The sequence below is a fragment of the Cariama cristata genome, unplaced genomic scaffold (assembly GCF_000690535.1).
Source record: "Cariama cristata isolate BGI_N322 unplaced genomic scaffold, ASM69053v1 scaffold1025, whole genome shotgun sequence".
Classification (NCBI taxonomy): Eukaryota; Metazoa; Chordata; class Aves; order Cariamiformes; family Cariamidae; genus Cariama; species Cariama cristata.
In genome coordinates this window covers 37,590-60,470 of record NW_009615576.1, presented here as the reverse complement: position 1 = coordinate 60,470, position 22,881 = coordinate 37,590, and the positions used below count along the sequence as shown (strand labels likewise).

Genomic DNA, 22,881 nt, shown 5'->3' with positions numbered 1-22,881 from the left:
CCCCTCCCCAGCCATGGCCGGTGCCGTGGGCAGAAGCTACCTACTTCGTATGGGTTTCAGTCCTATAGGGCTTCACTCTCCCTTGTGTTGGGAGGAAAAAAAATTGCAGAGAAAACTCAGAAGGTGGTAAGTCCAACTGATGCTGCCATCAGCTACTGGGAGACTCCAGAAGCTGCAACCAGCCTTGGGATGGAAGATTCCCAAAGGAAAGGTGAAACCCAGCAGATTATGGCTACTGGAGGCTCCCACTTTGCAGATGCTGGGAAGAATCTGCCAGAACAACCCATTTTTACCACCCACAGCCCTGCAGCAGCAAGGCTGAGAAGCAGCAGGCAGATCACGGTTGCTTCTACACCTCCAGCTTCCCCCATTGCAATGGCTGGTCTTCAGCCGACAGCGCTGGCTCCAGGCCACCCACTGCCCCTTTGGTAGAAGCCAAGGGCACGGAAGAGAGAGAAGGGACTCAAACCATCCTCTGAAGGTGGCAAAAGCAGCAGGTGGTCCCTTTCCTAGGGCTGAGACACCAAGAATGCCTCTCTTCTCCAAAAGCAAAGGCAGCTATAAAACTGGCTTGGATGATAAAGTCAAACGGCTTATCCAAAAAGCTGCAGGTCTGGAGCAGGATTTCCTCTGAAAGGCCTGAGGATTGCCATCAGGAACAACTCCTGGCTCCGGAGCGATGCTCTCGCCTGGGCCGGCTGCTGGCCCTTACGGCTGGGGCAGAAAGCGGAGCCTGGCAAGGGCAGAGCCCGGTGGCTGCAGCCCTGCCCCAAAGCAGCCGGACAGGAATTTTGTCAGAAGAGACAGGCACTTGGGGATTTTAGTTTGGGAATACGAGACCCTTCCCAGAGACTCAAGGTGAAAAAAACTGGCTCAAGAGCAACCCTTGTAAGATGCTCATAAAGAAGTCTGTGTTGTGTTTTGAAAAGAAAGTATCTGTGTTGGTGAGGCCAAAGTGTCACCTGCTTCATTTAGGTGACTTGCTACAAAGTTCATATGATTCTTCATGTGTAGATGACAATTGAAAAAAATTAATTAAAAAAAAAATCAGTGCATGTAGCACAAGGGAGATTCTTCTTTTGAAAACATGCTTTCATCTAGGAAACATTCTAGAGCTGAGTTGGCCATTTTTTGTTAAAAACAATTATATTAGGAAATAATAAAAATCCCTTAATGATATCATTAACTCACTTGATCTTTACCCCTCACTGCTCAAACACGGAGTGCTTGCAACGGGAAATAACTAAATCAAATGTAGCAGCACGTAACGTATGGCAGCTCAAAACTTAGAGCAGAAGCGTTCAACTAGTTGCCATTTTATAGATGGTTACTTGTCAGCATCGTCGCTTGCCCTGCCGTCCTATATAGATCTGGAAGCAAAAGGATGCAGTGGGAAGACAGATGTAATGGATTTTCTCCATGCGTGAACAGACTGGCGCAGCAGAAACATACACCAGAGCTTTCGGCGACGTTAAGAAGAAAGGCTTCACGTCAGCTTTGCACATGACGACAGTTCAGTTGCAAATCTTCAAGCTGCTGCAGTTTTTATCTTCCCTTGACATTGCTCAGCACCAGCAGTGAGCCAAGCCCGGTTCGAGCAGCAGCAGCATCATCCCTGCACACGTACTTGGGTCAGTTTAGCTGGGCTGCGAGTCCTTCCAAAGGCACAAGTCTGACTCCAGCGATCGCTGCCTGACTTGGAGAGTCAGCTCTGGTTTCATTTTTAAGTCTCAAAACTCTGCACAAACCTACCGAGGAAGGCAAAGTAGCAGTTCCTATTGCCATGTTATTATCCTAAAATAGAATAATGAATCCCGCTCTCTACTTCTCTCTCTGCTGTCCTTGTCTCTCAGAAATTTCCCCACATAGAAATCCTAGAGCAGGATACATATTGAGCAACAGATATCCATAAACACAAGCGTACTTGGTAAACTTCAATTATTTATCAGGACTACTCTCGATGTATCCTACAAACTGCAGAACAGAACAAAACCACGCTCACATATCGCAAAGCAGCACATCTGCAATTACAACCACCTTCCCACCATCCCTTCTCTTCCAAGATCGTTTACAACCCTCCTTTCAGTTAAAAAAATAAACCCAAAACATTTCCACTTCTTTCATCCTCCCTAGTCTCTTTCTCAATCAAAACGTTTTCCCACTGCTTTTCTTCCCACCGAGTTACTTTTCTCTGCCGACCCATCTCCCCCTTTCCCTTGCTCCCCCACCAGCCAACGCCAGCGACTTCTCCAGCTGAGCCCAGCTCCTGCCCAGGGCCCATCCTGTAAATCAGCCGTTGCAAAAGAGGGACTGAGGTTTCAGAGAAATGGGAATTTGCATCCAAGTGAAAGAAATACTATGTTTTTTCTGAGGAAAAAAAGGGGGAAAAAAAAAAAGATTCATTGCGGCTTTCAAAGATCACAAACCTTTTCTACTTGCAATCTTACGCCTGCAAAATTCCCTCCTTCCGTTCAAGGGAGCAGCTTTCAAAGATCACAAACCTTTTCTACTTCCAATCTTACGCCTGCGAAATTCCCTCCTTCGTTCAAGGGAGCGTGGGATCCCAAACCAACACCTACCCTACCCCACTTTCTGCTCTTCACACAGCAAAGCTCGCATGGAGGCACAATCCACAGACATATCGAGGGAAAAATTGCTTTTTCTGCTCCCCATGGATTCTGTCACAGCAGTTTTCGACAGGCTGGGCAGTCCCTGCTCCACCTGGTCTGCAGTTGCAGTGAACGAGCTGCTCCGTTTCAGGCTTGGCCACGATGTCACTTACCAGAAACCCAACCAAAGACGCACTGGAAACTTCTGGGAGAACAGGAGGAGGGAGATTGCCACGTTTGGTGACAAGGCGGTACCGTAGGACACAAGGTCTGTGGCAGCAAAGCCCTTCGACTGCAGGCAGCCCCTCACTTGGTGATTTAATGACAGCAAAGCTATGAAGACAGAAACCTTACAGGTGTGCAGCATACAGCCAAAGTCACCTAGCAAGTAACTTTTAAAATCACTGCTTAGAGAAATCCAGCAAGACACTTTTGTTAATGAAAATTTTCAATTTTGTGAATGAAAGATAACAAAAATCAACAGCTGAAGACATCTCTAGATGGAGCACTGTAGAAATATACATGCCATTATTTCAGGGGTTTTCCAAATGAATTCATCTGGATAAGTGACCTGTCTAAAGGCAAACGCCAGTATCAACTCTATTTCCAAAGCAGTGTCTCTTCTACGATATGGTATAAAATTGAATTTCTTAATCAAATTAATTTCAAGTCCCTGATAGTCTTATGAATTTGATGACAGCTTCAATCACTTAGTAATTCTGAAAATTTAATTAAAAGTTGTGCACAAGTACAAATGGGAACTGTAGGTAACTTATCACAAACCCTTGTGATTCTGACACTAACCATGATAAACTAAGGTCTCGTCAGGAAAGGCATGATTTTGCATAGTTAAACTTGGAAGAAGTTCCTGCTCCATCTTGCATGCTGAAACACCGGAGTTTTCTGCATAATAAATAAGGCACAGCTCAAACATTCAGCCCCACTAAAGTATCTTCACCCTGAAAATTCTGGAGACAACCAGGAAATTTTTAACCCCCTGGTGAGATTAAAAATTTACCCGGAGGTAACTGGCTACAACATTGCCAGGGAAGGACATTAAAGCTGATGCTGTGGGGGTTGTCCTCCTGCCAAACATCAACAGTGTGGAAACCTGTATCCCACTCCCTGCTTCACAGAGCAGGAACTCGGGCAAGCGTCTGGGTAGCCCACGCTGCGGGCTACCTGGAGGCTCAGCCCATTGGGTACATCACACCTGTGTGGTAGGACATCAGGTATGAAGCTCCTGCTTCAGCAGCAAAGACCACTGTTGGCCGAGAGGCACGGATCAACCACTGTAACACAGAGATGCTCGGAGCCCCGGGCTCACCGCCAGCCCATTTCAGCATCAGCTTTCCTCAAAGCACAGGGTTGGAGAGGGTCTCCTTGGCTGCCACGGTCCTGTCTCGGGCTACTGCCTGCTGAAGGGAAGGTAAGTCCAGTCAGAAGTCCACCGAAGACTACTCCTTAGTTAACTGAACTATGCTCAGTCCTGATGGATGTTCCTGAAATCTTTTTAGCAACAATAAAAGCTTTCATCTTTCAAAAGGTGATGCTTTGTTCATGCAGAGTCATGTCCTAACACACCTTTAGAGCTAAACAAAACTATTCTGTCACTCCTAACGAAATCTGAAAAAATGCCGTATTTGTTCAGTAGTTAAGATGAATCTTTTCAGTGTATCTTGCATTACTATCATTTTTGGAGGCATACGACAAAACTCAGATAAAAGTCTGATGTGCCCTTCACACCAAGGCTGGAAACATCTATTAGGGTGCAGAAGGAAATGCTCAAAGAGGCATTTTTCACTTGTCAAATGAGACAATGCTGAGATGCCCAAAATATTTTCTTGTCAACATACTGAGGACACCCTGAGGAGAGAGCACCAGCACCAGACTGCTACCGTGGAAGAGGAGCCTTCTATCTCACTCGAGAGTGGTATTTCAGCGACACATAAGTACACTTAAGTTTGAGGTAAGCTTTGTAGACCTAAAATTCGCTGCTGAAAGACTAAGTGAGGATGAAAGACATTTCGGGTGTGCCTGGAACCCAGAAAAAAAAAAAAAGAAAAGAACTTAAAATGGCATTTTCCCCACCTTGACAAACCTTTCAAGCAACAGAAGACTGACTGGAACTTCTGTAGGGCAGGAGAGCAGCCTGCAGCTACAAGACTTCAAGATTTATTTATTTTAAACCTTATCAATTGCTGCTGCTGGGCAATTAGCACATTTGTAACACTGCAAAGGAGACAAGGTTTCAATACAGTGGCATTTTAGGGGAGGCAGTATATATTTAAATGGGAAATCTGTCAAGTATCAAGTACTTACATCTTACCTGAAAATGACTCCTTGAAAAACAACTTATGCTTTTTCAAGGCCAATACAATTGTGTTATTTTAATCTTAACACTAAAGGAAGACAGAAGAAGTATTTACAATGTCAACACTTCAGTTAGAGAACTTTGTATTGCTATCCAGTTATGCTGTCTCCCCAGCTGTTGGACCTATACAAAAAAACCCCAACATGAATCTTATACACTTGTCAGCTGGGCATAACCACCATCCACAGCTACATCAGAATAAAACAAGTTATAAGGATATAGCTTAACAGTATTAGACGATTGACGTAGTACATACCACACAGCAGTATGACGATGTGGTTCATATTGTAACAAAACACCTCAAGGCACTCGGCAGATCTTGTTCTCACCGCCTACAGTAAAAGATACCCCAAACCTGAAAGAATCGCCAAGCACTGCTGTCAACCGCCCTACGGAGAGGTAGGGTATCTCATGTCTTCCTCTCCAAGGACATGCAATGAGATGAACATTCAAGAAGGCACACCCCAAGAGCCACCTCGAGACCAAGGACCAGAAGACAGCCAGCACCTCTCCCTCCCCAGCAAGTTTCAGTCCCTGTGTCCAGGCCGTCTTGCTTTGGCTTGGATTTGACAAGGGAACATCGCTGGACCCCATGTCACTACAGTTCACTTCTGGAGTTTATGGACCTGCAACCCTCAAATTATGCTGTACTAGAACATTTTCTAATCAAATAATTTAATATCCAATTTATCAAAGTCAGGAAGTCACTTGTTTTCTTTTTCACTGAACTGTGGTGAAAAAAAGGTCACTGCTTTATTCAGCATCATAGTTACATAACAGTTGTCCATTTCTGTTACTAGAAAGAATTTATTAAAATAGTCCTGAAAGACATCTTTTCTTTCTCCAATGATTTCAAAACTATGCCTTTTAATGCCAATTCCACACAGCCACGGGTTGGATCGGTAGTAGTCAGTTATAGCAATTGTCAAGGCACAAGCTCAGCTCTTGCACACCCACTGCAGCTTGTATTATAAAAGAGATATGCCAGTTACATCTGCACTTAAAAACGCATAATCCCTTTATCATATATTGCAACAGGAGAAATTAACATTAAACACAGACTACGAAAGGTAAAGGATTTATTTCTGATATGATTTGTAGAGTTAAATTAAAAACCTACTGAATACTTTATGTAGCAGATGAACATAACCTTAGTACTTTCTAACAGTTTATTTAATGGTTGGAAGTGTACAACATGAAGTAGGCCTTACGTTTAATATTGTTCAATTTTGCTTATTGTTAGATGAGATTAAAATACAGTAGCCATCCCTTTAGATTATGTTGCAACACTGATCATGTGCCTTGATAAGTAGGAACAATTCATTAAATAAATGGTGATGACATAACATGTAGGGAAGACTTTGGATTGTCTATTTAAAATGTCAACATAATAGGCAATTAAGATTAAAACTTCATTTTAAGTGCACTTCCACATGCTTTGTTTATAATATAGCAAAAACTTCCTATCTTTTTTCCAAACACTTCACTCCCTACTCTAAAGCTGTTCAGTTGAAAATGCACTTTCCCCAGTAAACTTTTTTTTTAAAAAAAAGTAACTAAAATTTCTACTCTTCCATATGCTAAGAAATGTTTCCTATTTAAAAACACAGTTTATTACAAGACATGTGAAGACAACATATAGTGAAATGAATTTTAATTGTTGTGCTGTGACTAAAGTAAAGTTCTCAAGGCTGCAATTTAACATTCCAAGTTCTCCCTTCCATCTTTATTGATTCTTAAGATTTTGCACAGAAACTCTTTGGGGGCTAGAACAGCAGTAATTGCATCACACTGTTTTCCAAGACTTCAAGTTTCAAAAGCAAACTCTTCAAAAAGTACAGTTCTTGATTTGATTAGATACAGGGACAAAAATATAGCACATACTTGAAGGTTACATGGTCTACAAATGATGGCAATATTTTCCTTGGGAGAGTACAGTTTGTTTTCTTGTAAATACTCAAAAAGGCTCAACTTCAAGCAGTAATAAACACAAGCAAAAGTGATTTAACCCTTAAAATAAATATTCAGGAAAACCTCTCTGTACATACAAGTGAAAGAATATGTAACACTTTCACACTAAAAGAAAAAATAAAGATTTTGTTCATATAAGCAGCTGAAATCTGCTGTTCCAGCCCAATGTCCCCAGTAAAGAAGGGAGGCACAAACACAGGTGACTACTGTAGCTCACTATCTTATGGCCTTTTTGGACAGGGACATCATCACCATCATTTTTTTAATCCCTTTTGTTATATTTATTACAGCATGCCAAATCCTTTGGCATATGTGATGGCCTTCAATAATCTTTCCTTAAGCTTTTCTTTGCTTGAGTACTCCGGAAGCAAAAGTACATTAAAGCATGTGTGAGATGTAGGTAACCTGTGGGGAAAACAAACAAACAAAATAATTCAGATCTGGGAACATGCAGTAAGTGCAAAGAAAAAAACATCGCTATTTCACAAATCCAAAATAATGAATTTAGGGAGACTTTACTTTGCTTAAAGATTCAACTTTCAGATTTAACTGATTTAATAATTTAAAAGCACAGAATGTGCTTCATTTATAAACAAACAAGTAAAATGTAGGTTTTGGGGTTTTTTTTACCTCTCTGTATCTGGGCCATTTTTGGCTATGATCATCTTTAACTTTCCAAGTCCTCCCACAGGGGCTCTGTCTGTGCCTGTTGTAAACTGTAAGAATAGTCTTTTCTGTTCATCTGTAAATGAATGGACTATTTCCCAGAATTCCCTATCAAGGAAGAAATCAAAAAGTAAACAAACTGAAAACTTTCTTTGGTATAAATGAGACTTTCAAAAGTAATTGAACTTTAGGTTAGTAATTCTAACCAATCTTATCATCAAGTTTACAAGTTGCATTTGTAAACCAAAACTAACAGTAACGTATTTGCCGATCGATGAGATTCAGAAGTAGAAATCAGAATTATTACCAAAACACTGAAGTTTAACTGTTTTAAAATGTTAATTCAGCTGATAAGCGATCTGCAAATATTCTTCCTTTACTTTACTATTCCTATTTCCTAAGGCATTATACTGGTTCCACTACACTGTCCTTTTCTACCACCTTCTTAAACACCACAGTGAACAAATGCAGCTGCTGTCAACTGTTTTCTACCCTAGCAGGAACTATTTAAGTAGTTGGCAAAGTTTAGAGGACCAAAGATGCACACTTCTCTGACCCTTGTCTTCAGAGTTCTCTAGTCAAAGAGGACAAGAAGGTAAAAACATTAAAAACACTGAATTTACTTGATTTTTAATCAGAGAAGAAAGCTCTACACATGCAACCTATTCAAACAATTCAAGTGGTTCTGATTTTTTTTTTTTTTAAATAAACAGCAGCAGAGCAGTGGTAATTTATTGACAGCCCTGTTTATACTGGGGATTATTTAACTATATGCTATAACAGAAAGACAAAAACACCCAGGGAAAAATCCCTTTTAAGCTTTACCAAAGTTCACTGGAAGCTAAAGAGAACACTTATACTAACTGCACTTTTCTAATTACAGTACTTCAGTGAAGTGAAATTATACATAAGACACTTGTATCTCCAGTACTACAAAAATACTAAATCTTACAATATTAATTATGAAGAAACAGGCATGTAAAGTGCTTTTAATCTTTCAGAAATTAGAAAAAATTACCTAATAATAAGAGACTCTCTTGTATAGCCACCATCATACTCTGTAGTTTCTTCTAGTGCTTGAAAATCTAAATTCTGTAAGAAGATGACATTTTTTAAAAAGACCACTAATTATATACTTAGGATCAAAAATCTCCACTTTCTGGTGTACATTCAAGATTCTTACCCTACTTCCACAAATAAGTAATTCAATTTCCTCTGGTCTAAATAAATATTTCAAAGGAGATTCATTGGTCACCATGTGGAATCCTCTCCGAAAGGCCTTGAACTGCTTTTCTACTGATTTATTGAGTATATAGTCAGCATACAGATTGACAAATTCCTGTAAGGAAACAATCCCCCAAAAAACCTTAGTACTTTGACACAGGCCACTTGAAGTACCTCCCAAAAACATACGACCCCCAAAATAAATTCTATAATTCTACGTAGTGTATCTGGGCTCAGCTTCTACTCAGCAATAATAAAGAGCAAGTATCAACTATTTCTCAAACAGGTGAAACACCACACCCAGAAGCTATGTATGCATGTATGGATGCTTTCTTTAAAAAGAGAAACCTTGTCTGCTTACAACTACACTGTCTTATGGCAATTTTAAAAGGCTTTTAAAGTTAAATTATAAGTGAGACCAAACCTTCATAAAGTGCTACATAATTGTGCATAGAGTATCTAAAAATTACGGATTACATTAAAATAAATTATTAGAGTGTACCTTTCTATTTTCATTCGTAATAGGAATTTTATCACCGTTTTCCTTTAAATCATGCATCATTGGATTACCAAAGAGATCCGTATGAGATATTTGAAACGTTATCATCATATCGTCTTCCACACTTCCTTCATACTCTAGTAAGTCTCTCAAACTCTGGTAAAGAACCTAACAGAATAAGAAATACACATCTGTCATAAATAAGTTTCAATAGATTTCACTGAGTAATACCAGAATACAGGAAATCAATCATCTGCCTGAAAAAAGGTTGTTACATTCTAGGACACAAGTCACCCAAGATGTCCCATAACAGTCCAAACAAAGGTATATTAAGCTTAATGTTTGTAAAACAACCAATAGCAGATATTAAGGAAAGGTAAAAAAGAAACATGGCAATGAGTGACAACTCCCTTACAAGAGCCTATCGGTACCCAGGAATCTTTCTAAATGCAATGGTGAGACCTGTAGCTAAAGAGCCACTGACTACCTCTTCTTTTAACTCTTTTGAAACTCTATTTACTTTTGGCATCCAGAATATGTTATGCTAGTAAGTTGAACATATATGTGTTAAAATCAAAGAAAACACTGTATTTTATATCAGGTAAAATTCAGGCAGCAGGCTTTTATCTCCTACATCTTGATTTAAAATCCAAAAACTAGGAAGTAATCCTGAAGCAACACAGATGGGGCAGTCAGAGTAAGAAAACATCTATGCACAAATTAAAAAAAATAAAAATAAAATCACAAGTTCGGTCAGAATTTGCCACGTGAAATCTGAAATTATCTGTAAGAGTTTGCTCTATTCAAAGGAGCAACCAGCCTTCTTCCCTACTATGCCTTAGGAAAAGCCCAAGACTCTACTGGAAACCAAAGGCTACGCAGAAAAGGAACAATTATTTGGCTGAGACTGAGGTGTAGGATTCAAGAATGCAAAGTGAAGGTAAAAGCAATAGCTGAGTGCAACTATATTTTTATAGTGAGGCAGAAATAATACATTTCCCCCTCAATGTTTTAATTATTGAAAGTTTACACATAAGCCTCATCTTCTCACTGTCTGTATCCTTTCAACTCTTCCACAGTGGGTTTAAAAGTATCTTGCATTGAAAAATGACTGGAGGTGGAAGCGTTGGTGGTGAGGGCTGGTGAACACCCTATCCTCCATGCTCTACAGGATTAGAAAAAGCATTGGGAGGCTGGACTACTGCATATTTCATTTTCAGTTTGAGAAGCTCTGAAGTCAGTGTTTAAGTCATATTAGAATACAAAGAGTTTAAAAGGGATTATTTTAAAAGAAGTCAGTGCAGGTGTCGGAGGAGAAACATAAAAGTAGGGGAGAAAAATTAAGAAATGCTCTGACTGCCTTGTTCCATAGAAATAAATCCACTTTTTCCCATCAAAGTTTTGAGTATGTAATAAAAGTTACAGGAAACCAGGAGCAGTGTGTATTTCTCAATGTCATTTTACAGAGAAGCTGGTCAAAGCTGGCATGCTGTTGTATGTAGCCATCCAAAGCAGACTGCATAACCTATTTTTTGATTACAATGCTTCAGTTTCTGATAAAAAAAAGGCAAGTTCTTTTTAAACACTATCATTTTTACTCATCTTTTTTGAATAGCTGAAGATTTTGCGTAACTGCTTATGAAAAGGGAACTGTCCCGTCATTTGAAATGAAGCACATTAATAATTCATACTAGCTAGCATGAGGAAAGCTACTGGTGATCTTTGAAGATGGACCAGGGCCAAGAGATCCTGCATACATGCTTCTATGCTCCATTGACTAAAGCATGTGCACAGCTTACTGTTCTTACGTGGCTGGCTGGGGAGGGGTGGGGGAAGATGGAACACTGATCACTGCTCCCAAACTGCAGGGACATTCATGAACTGCCTCATCTGTCTTGTGCTTTAGACAAAAGCCAGTAAGAGCAGCACACCTTTGCATGCCTACTGTTACTGTCACATTTTTTGTAGAGATCTACTTCTACAAATAAATAGTCTAATTTTAGAAGTCTCTTTGGGAAGATACGAATGATAATAGTTTATGCTTAATAGTGCTTAGTGATATTAGGCAATTTAGGCAATATGCAAAAAAACAGAGCAAAGCTTTATTGATACCCAGCCCTATTTGTTGACTTGACAATTCTGCCTCCTCCAAACCAGATGCAGTAAGTAGTTTTATTGCTTATGAATTTATTTTAACAAATACAGACTCTTCACACAAGCCACTTGTTATTTCACTTCCACTTCTGACAGTGATTTTGTGTTTAACTTAAATCTAGATTAAGTTATTGCATGGAAAATGCATTAATAAACTCGAAGAACATAATGAACTTACAGGATGAGAGTCTGCCAGATCACGGAAAGTTCCTTTTTTGCCCATTAGCTTTCTGTAGACAACCATGGGAAAATGTACATCCAGTATACAGTTATTGTAAATAGCCAGACCCAGTACTATGCCAATCAGTGTAAACTGACCCTCAGTTTCAAAAGAGGACGGATTAAACCAAAACAATTTTGTAGATTCATCATATGTGAACATCCCTGTAAAAAAAAATGATGTTGAACAATTATGGTTACATTTCAATAAAAATGACATGTACAACATATCATTATAAACCCATCTGCATTAGAATGCCTCTAAAACATGTTCAGCTTAACATACTGAATTTAATGGCAAAGAGAAGCTACTTACCTTGGGGTAACTGGAGCTGCTCAAAATACTGTTACTTAAATTACCACTAAAAGCATGCAGGAAGCGTGCGATACAACATCCCGCAATGCCCACTGAGGCTGTAAATAGACAGCCTTTCATCCCCTTCCTTACTGAGGAAGCAGCAGCGCATCCTCAGCATAGACTAAGTTTGATAAATACAGTGGAAGTAAAACTGTTTGATAAAACAGTGGAAGAAAAGAATACAATCAAAATCCACATAGATGAAATAATGCTGAAGAACTCCAATTAGTATAAAGTGACAGCCTTTCCTCAAAGGCTTTTCCAGGCCAGTTCCAGCAAAGGAACAGAACTAGATGCAGCCCTATTACTGAATTGGAAGCTATGATGATGGAACAGGGATTAACTATCACATATGATCTTAGAGATAGATGCCCAACGGATTTTTTTGTTTGTTTGTTTAAAAGTACTCGACAAGGTCCACTTGTTGCAGCTATCACATACATCCTAACTTGAGATGAAAATGTTAACATGGGACTGTTGCTTCACAAGAGGGGTTGCAATTTGAACAGCTTATCACTGTTGAAAGGGAGGGTTTTTGCTTTGCTTCCCTACCCCTTCATCTGATTCAGCTCACTATTTCAGGTGAACAATTTCCTGCCAAGTTCTCAAGCTGAGTACCTTCACAGAAGGATTCAACAGACAGCTGAACGGGCACATGCCAGGAGCTGGAGGGAGCAGCTAGGACTATACAGACAAGAGAAGGGCAAAGAGTCCCTCACCCTTCTGGCTGTAGCAAGCCACTAGATTAGCTCTTGCTTATGAAACCAGAGTTTGTATACATGCTATAAACTATTTAAATGAGTCCCACAGTAAAATCCATTGCTTACCTGACTAAATACCAGAGCGAGATAAATGCAAAACCCATAGAACTTAAGGGGGGAGAGAGAGAGAGAAAGCGTGCACCCTGGACAAGTATAGTCCCACTGATCTGTTGCTTGTACAGCTGGGTCTCACGATTTCCACATAAAACCTAAGGAAAAGTGCCCAGGCTCCTTCCTCCCAGTACACCAGAAGTTAGATGCATGTGGTCAAGAACATGATCTACATTTGCCACAAGGATTTAGCTTGTCAGCTCTTAAAATATATGCTTATTTACAACCTATGGAGATGCACAAATTGATTAGACAGCCACACAGAGCCACAAAATTACTCAGACTGAAAATAAGATGTCACCTTTAGCCAAGAGATAAAGCCTAAGCTCTCACTCAAGATAAGGAAATGAACTGCAAACTCATTCAGAGACTCTGGCTATTCCCCAAAAATGAAGATTATTTATCTCAGTAAGGTACCAGGACAGAGTCAGCTGTTAGGGGAGCACACAAATAACAGACTAACATACAAGGTAAGGCAACTGGAAATCAGAAATGGATCAGCAACAGAAACGTATACAGGAGAAACATTAAACAGAAGCCTGTGTTCCGTTTTCTGAATTGACTGAAGTAACTTCGGGATTACTGGCACAATAAAAGCAATGACTTATACTTTCTGGAAGATGATGGAAGAGTTAAAACAGTCAAAACAAACAACTCCAGCAAATGTCTAATAATGAAGGACTAACAGTTTACCCAGATCCACATCCGGAAACACTTTAATGTAAAATACAGTATTTTATTCACTGACCAAAATTAAGACTATATATAAAATAATATAAAACACCAGAAGAAACTAGAAGCTGCAATAAGGGGAAAACAATTGTATAGTGTTGCTAGGAATATCATATGACGTTTTTCATTCTTCCCTTTTACCATGGTGACTGCTGGTCATAAATCTAATATTTTATCCGAGTTATTGCCTCCTCTGAATAAAACTTTAAGTTCGTTTAATATGAAAACACTTGAAACGTAATGGCAAAGAAACTATTACAGCAATAAACATCACTCCACGTGTACCTATCAGAGGACAGGCATTTTGAATCCTATTTAAAGGATCTCCTTAATTTTCTCTGGTAAATAAAGTGTTTACAAATCGACAAAAGTAACACTTTGTATATATGGTGTATAAACTGTTACACCGCAGTGCATATTAACAGGTGCAAAAGAAAAGACAATTGTGAATGCAAGCTACATTTTCTACTTTTACACATTTATGTCAAAAGCCAACAAATGCCTTGTTTTAAAAATCAAAATTAGTATTAATACAAAAAGTGTACATACTTTTTTGTATTTTGAATACAGAACTAAAACTTAACACATGTATGCACATCTGACCTATTACCCATTTTTTACACACAGGGAGCGTAAAAATCCACTGGCTGGATCTTAGCTGAATTGGACTTCAATTACTAAATAGTAGTATTTCAACGTAGACACCCCACACAACTTCTGTTTAGATAAACGCAGGTCAAAAACGTATTTCACATTGGAAACATAACTTCTTCAATCAAAGTACTAAGACTTCCTTATTTTGCCATACTCTAATTTATTCCAAGTAACCTTGCTAATTCAGATTCCAAATCTCTACAAGTTAATAGCAGTTTTCAAAGTGAGTAAGGCTTGTCTTAACTAACTACAATCAAGTTTGACATTACTGCCACACTTTGGATTGGTACCCCTTTGAGATGAAATCATTAGAACTGAGACTATCAGATTTTTTTAAGCTGGAGGAAGGGGAGGAAATAACTCAAGAACTCACCATAGTCCTACTCTGGTTTTATTGCAGAAGCTCTTCCTCTTTGGTTTGATTACTAATTCTAGAAGCTAATCACAAAGCAAAGTGAGGAGAAAGGTGAGAGAACAAACAAAGGAACCCTGCAAAGAAACCCTATACTACTGATTTATATCTAAACAAGCAATGGTAGCTTTCCCTGACTATACACATTTATCCCTTTCATTACTCCTCCTTAGGAGGATGACTAATGATGACATAGTGAACCTCAATGGGTCAAGTACTCTCATGATCACCAAGAAATCTGGAGAGCTTCAGAGAGAAGCAGCAACAGATATAGAAAGGCATTGCATAAACACAGAACAGCCCAGGTTGGAAGGGACTCTGAAAGATCATCTGGTCCAACCTTTTGCGGGAAAAATTTGATAAATTAGTAAATTATTAGAACACATACCAATATCTGGATTGAAGATTTCTTCCACAACTAGTTGAAAAAATTCTTTGGAAACACCTCCTTCATCTACCCCTTGCTCTCCTTCAAATTCAACATACAATTGCTTCTTCAAGTCTGCAGGATTTTCCATGGCAATCATCTCTAGCTATTGAGTGAACAGACAGAAGTATTTCATTAGTAAATCTGTTTACTAGAAGAGGCAATTGAGTATCAGATAATGAAATCAAGACTACCCTCCAAACCTAAGAAGAAAGCAAGTATAAATCAAAACAGTAAAATATCAGAAACCAATAGTAATGCTAAATCACTCTAAGCACATATTAGAATTTGGTGATTAACGCAGCAAGAAACTTACCACAGATCTGAGCTGTTAGCCAATTAAGTCTGTTAGCCTTCTCCATTTGTATTCTTTTAAGCAGTTATTTTAAGTAAGTTAGCATTGTGTTACACAAAATTCACAGAAAACAATATGAAAACAAGATGTGTTACTGGAATAATGAAATTCATCTGACAATGAAAAGAGACTGCAATCTGATCTACATGTTTGACAACAAATGGTTTTGTGAAGGGATTACACAGAACCTTCATGTGATAATTTACAGTGGAAGACAGAAGATAAGCCTTTGACTAGTAGTTGCATCTCACAAACAAAGAGCTGGGGAAAAAAAACCCCAGAAATAAAAAGACATTAATATTATAAGTCAAATCGATCCCCTTTCCTCTTGAACTTAATGAAGAAGTCTCAGAAATCTCTTGCTCTTATTTCTTCAGTGCCTTTAAACAGATCTACTACATGGCTTCCATGAAAGTGAAAATTCAGTCAAGGTCAAATAGAAGTCATGATGTTTCACAGGAAAGGGTTTCCTGTCTATATAAAGGCCATTATAGGTCTTTCACTTTCTTCCAACAAAAATGTATCCTTTCAGTAAACAAAAAGTTATGCAAGAATATTTTATAGCTGATAAGAAATATGCTCCTTAAAAGCATAAACATATTGCTTAAACCTGTGCAGCATGATTACATTAAACACACTCATGTGGCAAAGAAAATTTAATAGCAGTAAAGTAAGGGACAGATGGACCTGTGCATTCCTCAACCAAGACATGCTACTGGTGAGATTTCCCTCTAATCCAGGCTAGCACAAACCGTACTTACCAGCAGGTGTCCTTAACATGCCGAACCATTTCTTTTTATTTCACTACCCTACCTTATCCACACACACATGCCAACACATCCTTTACGTCCCAGAATTTTACTACAGAAGCGTAAAGGAAAAAGGGAACAGAACAGAGAGGCTGAAGGCACCAATAATGACACCATCAACTCCTAAAATGACACCACCAGTAAAATGCATTTTCTCCTGGTAACTAACAAGTCAGCCAGCCCTGTTTCAAGCAGCACAGCAAGGTAGATGGGTGACAGAGCTAAGGTGGGTGACATAACGGGTCTGAAGACTTTGAAGCTCCTCATGCAAAAACAGCATGTGAAGAAAGAGTTGCACTAACTGGTACTGAAAACTAGCATCAGAAAGAGAGCGAGCATAACTCCACTGTGTATAAAGCTCAGTTAAAAAAAATGGAGGCAAGCCATGAAGACCCCAATAGTGAGAACAAGTCAGATCAGCTGATTGGGATATATACTAAATTATGATTGCCTGGGAAACTTAGTTATGTACTACCCAAAGCATTTGGTATTCTATTGTATATAATTTGCAATGAACTATTTTTGCCCCTAAGGAGAGTAAATAACATTTATTCTTCAAAATTCACTAAATTTTATCAAAAACATGCTGCAGTTCCCCCCCATTGGTATTCTCATCACATGCTTTCCATAACAGCGTAGTTTTGATCTTGCCTTTCATGTAAATCTTAAAATTATGCATCTCACAGATGTGTAAAAAAGTTTTGTTCATGAATAGGAGGACAATGGAGCCTAAGCCATGTTCCAAATACAACTGAGACTTTTTAAAAAGAGAGAAGTAGCATTTATTTTAAGACTGTAAGTACAGGTTATACATTCAAGCTGGACTGACAGGAGTTCTCCTATTTGAATCCCTTCCACTTACAACTGGCACTAATAATGCTTTGGCTTTTTCTTACCAGTCATGACTTTGCTGGCTTTGCAGTATTTACTACTAGCAATTTACTATTTTGCAAGTTTTATGGATTTTGATGAGTTCTGAGAAATGCAAAGGCAATACTTGCTTTCTTTTGGGACAGCAACCCTTTGTCATAGTGTAAAGGCTCTCCTGTGTCATAGAAATACACTTATATTATGGAGAGCGGTCATATTTATACATAGAAAGCAATCAAATTATTTCAAAATGATTTTTTGGCTGAGACCTATACTGCAACAAGTGATGTAAAAGAAAAACAGTATTAAAAAAAGGGGAAGGAAACACTCTTAGTTGAGTAACGCCAGCTGGGCAGATTGGAATGGTGTGCTGGATGTCTGTGAGGGAGTCAGATAAAGGATTACCAAAAAGCCAGTATTTTGAGTCAAAGTCTAATGTTCCTTGAAGTAGATTCTATAACCAGGACAATGTTGCTAAGCTGCTCAGCTGGGTTTAGCTGCTCCTTTGAACATCTGTGTCTCAACACTGATGCTTCACAAGAAAACATAGCATTAGTCACGACAGTAGAGAGACTGAATTTTAGCAGAACTGCAGCAGTGTTTCTATAGCAAGGAAGTATAAACTTCAGTTTAAGGTTGTTTGCTTTCTTAAAAATAATTAGAGCTGCCTCAGTCATGTCAACACAGGTACTGCTGGATAAACCCAATCTGAGTGTGTGAATTCCCAAAGTTTTAGAAGCTAGTATGTTTTCTGTCATGATGGTTTGACTAGCCAAGCAGATGAAGTCACCATTACATTTTCCACGGACTTCCCAAAAAGCATGTGTGTAGCATGTCTGAAGCAGCAGCAGCAAAGACTGAGTATCTGTGAATTCAAAAGCTGAGAACTAAGATGTGATGTTATAAAGAATATCTGTATTTTGTTGGCTGAAACATGATATTGTGCCACAGCATAAAAGATTGTATGATTTACTTTGCTTACAGAACATCGTGCTTTCCTGAAAGACAGGAATCTTCCACTGGATGACAGAAATACGACAACATTTAAAAGGTTAATGTAACACCAGAGTTTGGCTATGTTCTTTAAATTGACGGTAACTGAACTAATCTCTAGTCAGTTAAAAATTATCAAAAACCGCCTCAAGTTCTAGCAATGTAACATTAAAAAGTTCTCTTTAAAGCAGTGGCAGGAATACTTTCCACACCAGAAGGTGAAAAGACATGAACACAACTAATTCAAGTTTGGAAGTACCAATGACACATCATGACCTAAGTTGGTCACTACATTTTTCTGCAAAACAGCATGTGAAGTAATACTTAAAGTGAATAAGAAGCATCCTCTCAAGCTGTACTTTACAGCTCATGCATACGCTTGCCAGCAGAGCTTGCATGTATTACCATAGTCACATATATTCTGTATGCAACCAAGGCATACTAATGCCAAGATTTTCAACTGTACACACATAAACATCAATTTAGTCTAAAAGAACCTCAAAACTTCTGAAGTACTTTGTTGCTGATAGATGATCAGAGAATCTGCCTACTGGCTTTAGTTGTCCCATTAGAGTTTTTGCTCATCAATATATTCAGTAGAGTCATTTAAAAACAAGAGAGGCTTTGCTGCCTGCCAGCCATCTACATTCAACACAAAATTTATCAAAGTGAGTTTCTAATTTGCGAGCAAGTACCAACCAGGCTCTGCTGAAGGAATCCACCACATTTTCACTTGCAGAACTTGCGTGTCTTAAGTCACACCCTTTAAATTGCTGTGGGTTAATTGTATGGGTAAATCCACATACAATCTGAGGCATGGGGGTGGGGGGCAAAAGTAAACTCAGAGAAAGGGGACAAAAGAAATGGCTGTTGGAGGATGGAAAGGCAGAAGAGGGGATATAAGGATAAATGTCCTTTCATTAGTACCACATCCACATAACATGACTCAGCAGGAGTATGGCTAACCTCTTAAACCTGTTAGATGCAAAAAAATCACGTTAACCACTTTCAAGAACTGCAAACTGAGCTACCAGCTCCCAAATGTAATGGTTCCTTAATAAAAGTGGGGACTAGCACGTTACCAATTCCAACATTCTGACTTTTCAGACTAACAAACATACAGATAAGTATACAATAAGTATGTAATACAAATAAAGTATGTTTCATTAAGTCCATTTCAATAAAAAAAGTTTCTGATGCAAGTTTCACACACACAAAGAAACTGAACAATGAATCTGCTTAGATGTACGTTCCAGGGTCAACTATGATTCTCTTAAGCAACTTTAAACAAGTTATTGCTTCAAATGTATTTAAAAGGAATTGCTTCAAATTCTCAAGAAAAAAAATCCTACAGTAACAATAATAGTAATAAAAAAAATATCACTTACCAGTGCTCATATCTGTTTTAATGAAGTCCAAAAAAGTGAGAAGATGTACATACTGAATTCTAAAAGTTTAAATATTAAGTATTGATAAGAGAAAAACAGCTTGGTGATAACTTAATTAGCTCAACTAACTAGCCGAGAAAGACCAGTACTTAGTCCATTTGGAAGCAGAAATTATGAAGGCTGATTGATATATTTGCTTGAAAAATACCCAACACCAGCAAGGAAAATGTGAATAAGATCATCTCAACCTCATTTTAATCAATATTTCTGAAAATGCTTTTGTCAGGAAGTTATCAGAGTTATTCCATATATAGTCAAAAAAGTCTGCACTGGTTGTTCTGTAAAGACACAGGTCTAGTGACATGAGTATGTAACTACACTTACAATTCAAACAAGTCTGTAAGTATTCAAAACCCAGAAGTAAAAAATGCAATTCAAGGCTAAAAATATTGGTAATCATCATCACTTACCTGTAATTTAAGCATGTTTGGAAACATTTTGCCACTGAACAAATCTAAGAATACGCTTTTACTACTGATGACTATTCTCTTGGCAAGATCTTTCCTATAGTTTTCAGTGAGACCCTTCCAAAGCTCAATACTGCACCCAAAACTGCAACCATCACTCATGCAAACTCATACAACATAGCTTTCACTTAGGTTTGATGCTGTCACTGCTGCTACAGAAGCAGATGGTACCCATCTTTGACAATCATGGATTAGGACCTAAGACTGAAGATCTTCCTCCAGACCTATCTCTCACCAACTAGGAAGTGGAAACAAGTTGTGAAAACTACTGAAGTCACTTCTCAATCTGTTACAGGAAGTACCTGTAACAACAACACGCAAATCTTAAACAGATCAGGCACTCGCTGAAGAAACTGCAACAAGTGTGAAACAGTTACAGTACTTTCACAGCTACCAGCAGACTTGCAGCTTAGAAACTTCTGAGGTTTCTGTGTAGGTCATAACAAAATGCCTTTAATGCCCATTACCTTTGATGGATCTTTCTTTCATGAAGAGTTACAAGTTCTGGGCAAAGACATCCATAATTTTAAGATACACAGTGTGGAAAAAAATATATCCTTCTGCTTATGTTAAGCCCGATTCCTGATAGTATGACTGGGTGCTACCAGTTGAGAAAACCAGTATTTCCCATTCAACTTCTCCATGCCATCTTTTATGTCCTCTCAGTTACCTTTTTTACCATTAAGAGGACTTCACAATCTCTCTGAAGAGACTCTGAACTCTCCAAATGTACTTCTATTGCATCCTTTTTGATATTAAAATGAGAAAAAAGCAAATTAAAAAAAACCATAGGCACACTATAGTAAATAGAGACACTGTATTGTTCCATTTCCTCCTTTCTTAACTCCTAACACTTCCTCAGGAACATTTAAAAATCTCTTCGTTGACCACTGATACTTCATATCATCAGTTAACACACATCAATAGTCAAAAGTACCCACTACATAGACTTACCAACACAATTTTCTCTAAGTCCACATGGCCTCACAACAGCTACCTTGCTGCATCTGTTTGAAATGGCACATACTCCATTCCTCCAGCTAGGATGGCGAGTCTTCATTCATCTCCATTTTACTGAATATAATCTATCTTCCACTTTCGAGAAATGCCTGAGCTGCACTTGGTCTCATTGACTAACAGCTCAGGCTGCCTGAATTCAGAACAATTTTTTCTTTTTCCCTTGTCTTCTGTCTCAGAATAAACAATTTAAAATTCTTACTCTCCTTAAGACTTTGAGAGTCAGATCACTGTAATTTAGCATGTCCTGACAGCTTAAATCAACAGTCATAAAAGGATCCATGGCAACTGCCCAAGCGTGTACTCATAGACTGATAGGTTGTGCAAGGGCTGCTGCAAGTGCATCACAGTTTAAATCAGTATGTTTGAGCTTAATCTGAATTACTTAAATTTCCAACACACCAAGAGCGTGCATAGCAGTGACTGCTGTGGTCCCGTTGTCATACAGCAGCTGCATGAACTTGATGTTGCCCATGAGCTAAGCAACACTAAACGTATTTTTTTGTCCTCAAAGATTTCAACTTCCTTCCACAACAAGCAATATGTGCAAGAATGCCTTTTCTCATATTTACAGATTTTCCTTCTCATCATCAGCATGAAGAGGAAGGTCTGCTTCCCCTCTGCTGGAACTGACATTAAAATGAACATCTCCCTAAAACTAGCTCTTCTCTTCTTTTAGCCCATCCTCTCCTAAAGAGATCGTACTGTCCCTCCCTTTTCCCCAGTATTTATGTATGCCAAAGCTGAACAGTCAAGGAAATAAACTCCATTACATTAATGTGACAAAACATAACTGGATACAACCATAAGTCTGACAGGTAGGAAAGTTACAAATAGTATTCTTAATTAGAAAACTGGTACACAGTATGCTTTAGTCTTAAAAACAGTGTATTTCTCGTTTGCCTAATATAAAACTGGGTTTACAGAGAAAAGCTATTTTTGCACTGCAATTTCATTTTTCCTGTTGGTACTGGAGACAAAGGTTTTCCCTGATAAGTCATATCATCAGCGATTTCCATAAAACAGCTAACCCATCTGGAAGTTCATAGGTACACAGAAAAATCAAGGTGGGGCTCACTTAGGGCTCTCAATTGACCTTCAGTAGCAGTTAAAGTCGTCAAATTTAACTAGAAGTAACAGCTGGGTTGAAAGGCAAAAACAGGTATCTTCCCCAGAATCTCTCCAAATACCTGTCTAGCTCTTCAGCAACAAGCTTTAAAGCCATGGTTAAATTTAAAATTTTGCAAACATTGTTGTGGTTTAATAACAGAAGACAGAAAAATGATCTTCTGAAAAATAACAGGTTTAAGCAAAAAGAAAGGGAGGAAGAGTCCTAAAATTAAAGGATGTATTTATGGAAAAAAGTTTACTGTGACATATTCTTTATAGTTTGTATCCTGTATAATTCCCATCTTCTAAAAACGTGTGTACAAATGGCTTTAAGCTTTACTTTAAGAAGCCAGCATATTCAGAAACAAGCTGCTTTCACAGTTCTCAGGTACTAACATGTCTGTCTTCTCCTTTCTCAGTCATATTGGTATTTGCACCAAATTGCAACAACACTTAGAGAAGTTCTAATTATCGTGCAGGCACTCCACACACTTTGTACCTAGAAGTTCAGAAGTCCACAAGTGCACACAACTGAAAGGTTTTAATTCCAACTTCCATCTGAAAAACTCTACTATCAGAAGATGATCCAAGACAGTCCAGAGGACAAAGAAAAAGTACTGAAACAGAAGTCGGTCACTGTC

The 22,881-nt window shown here is 38.5% G+C and overlaps 1 protein-coding gene across 1 annotated transcript in view; it reads right to left on the bottom strand.

Moving 5' to 3' along the window:
• Positions 1–6,684: 6,684 nt before the first annotated feature.
• Positions 6,685–22,881, bottom strand: part of UBE3A (ubiquitin protein ligase E3A) — a 50,307-nt gene continuing 34,110 nt past the window's right edge. Inside the window, exons 7-13 of the mRNA XM_009699844.1 lie at positions 15,133–15,277; positions 11,676–11,881; positions 9,347–9,511; positions 8,804–8,959; positions 8,639–8,712; positions 7,585–7,728; positions 6,685–7,359 (exon numbers count right to left, since the gene is read on the bottom strand). Of these exons, the coding sequence (XP_009698146.1) occupies positions 7,239–7,359; positions 7,585–7,728; positions 8,639–8,712; positions 8,804–8,959; positions 9,347–9,511; positions 11,676–11,881; positions 15,133–15,277 (1,011 nt within the window). The 3' untranslated portion in view covers positions 6,685–7,238. The remainder of the gene's footprint in view (positions 7,360–7,584; positions 7,729–8,638; positions 8,713–8,803; positions 8,960–9,346; positions 9,512–11,675; positions 11,882–15,132; positions 15,278–22,881) is intronic.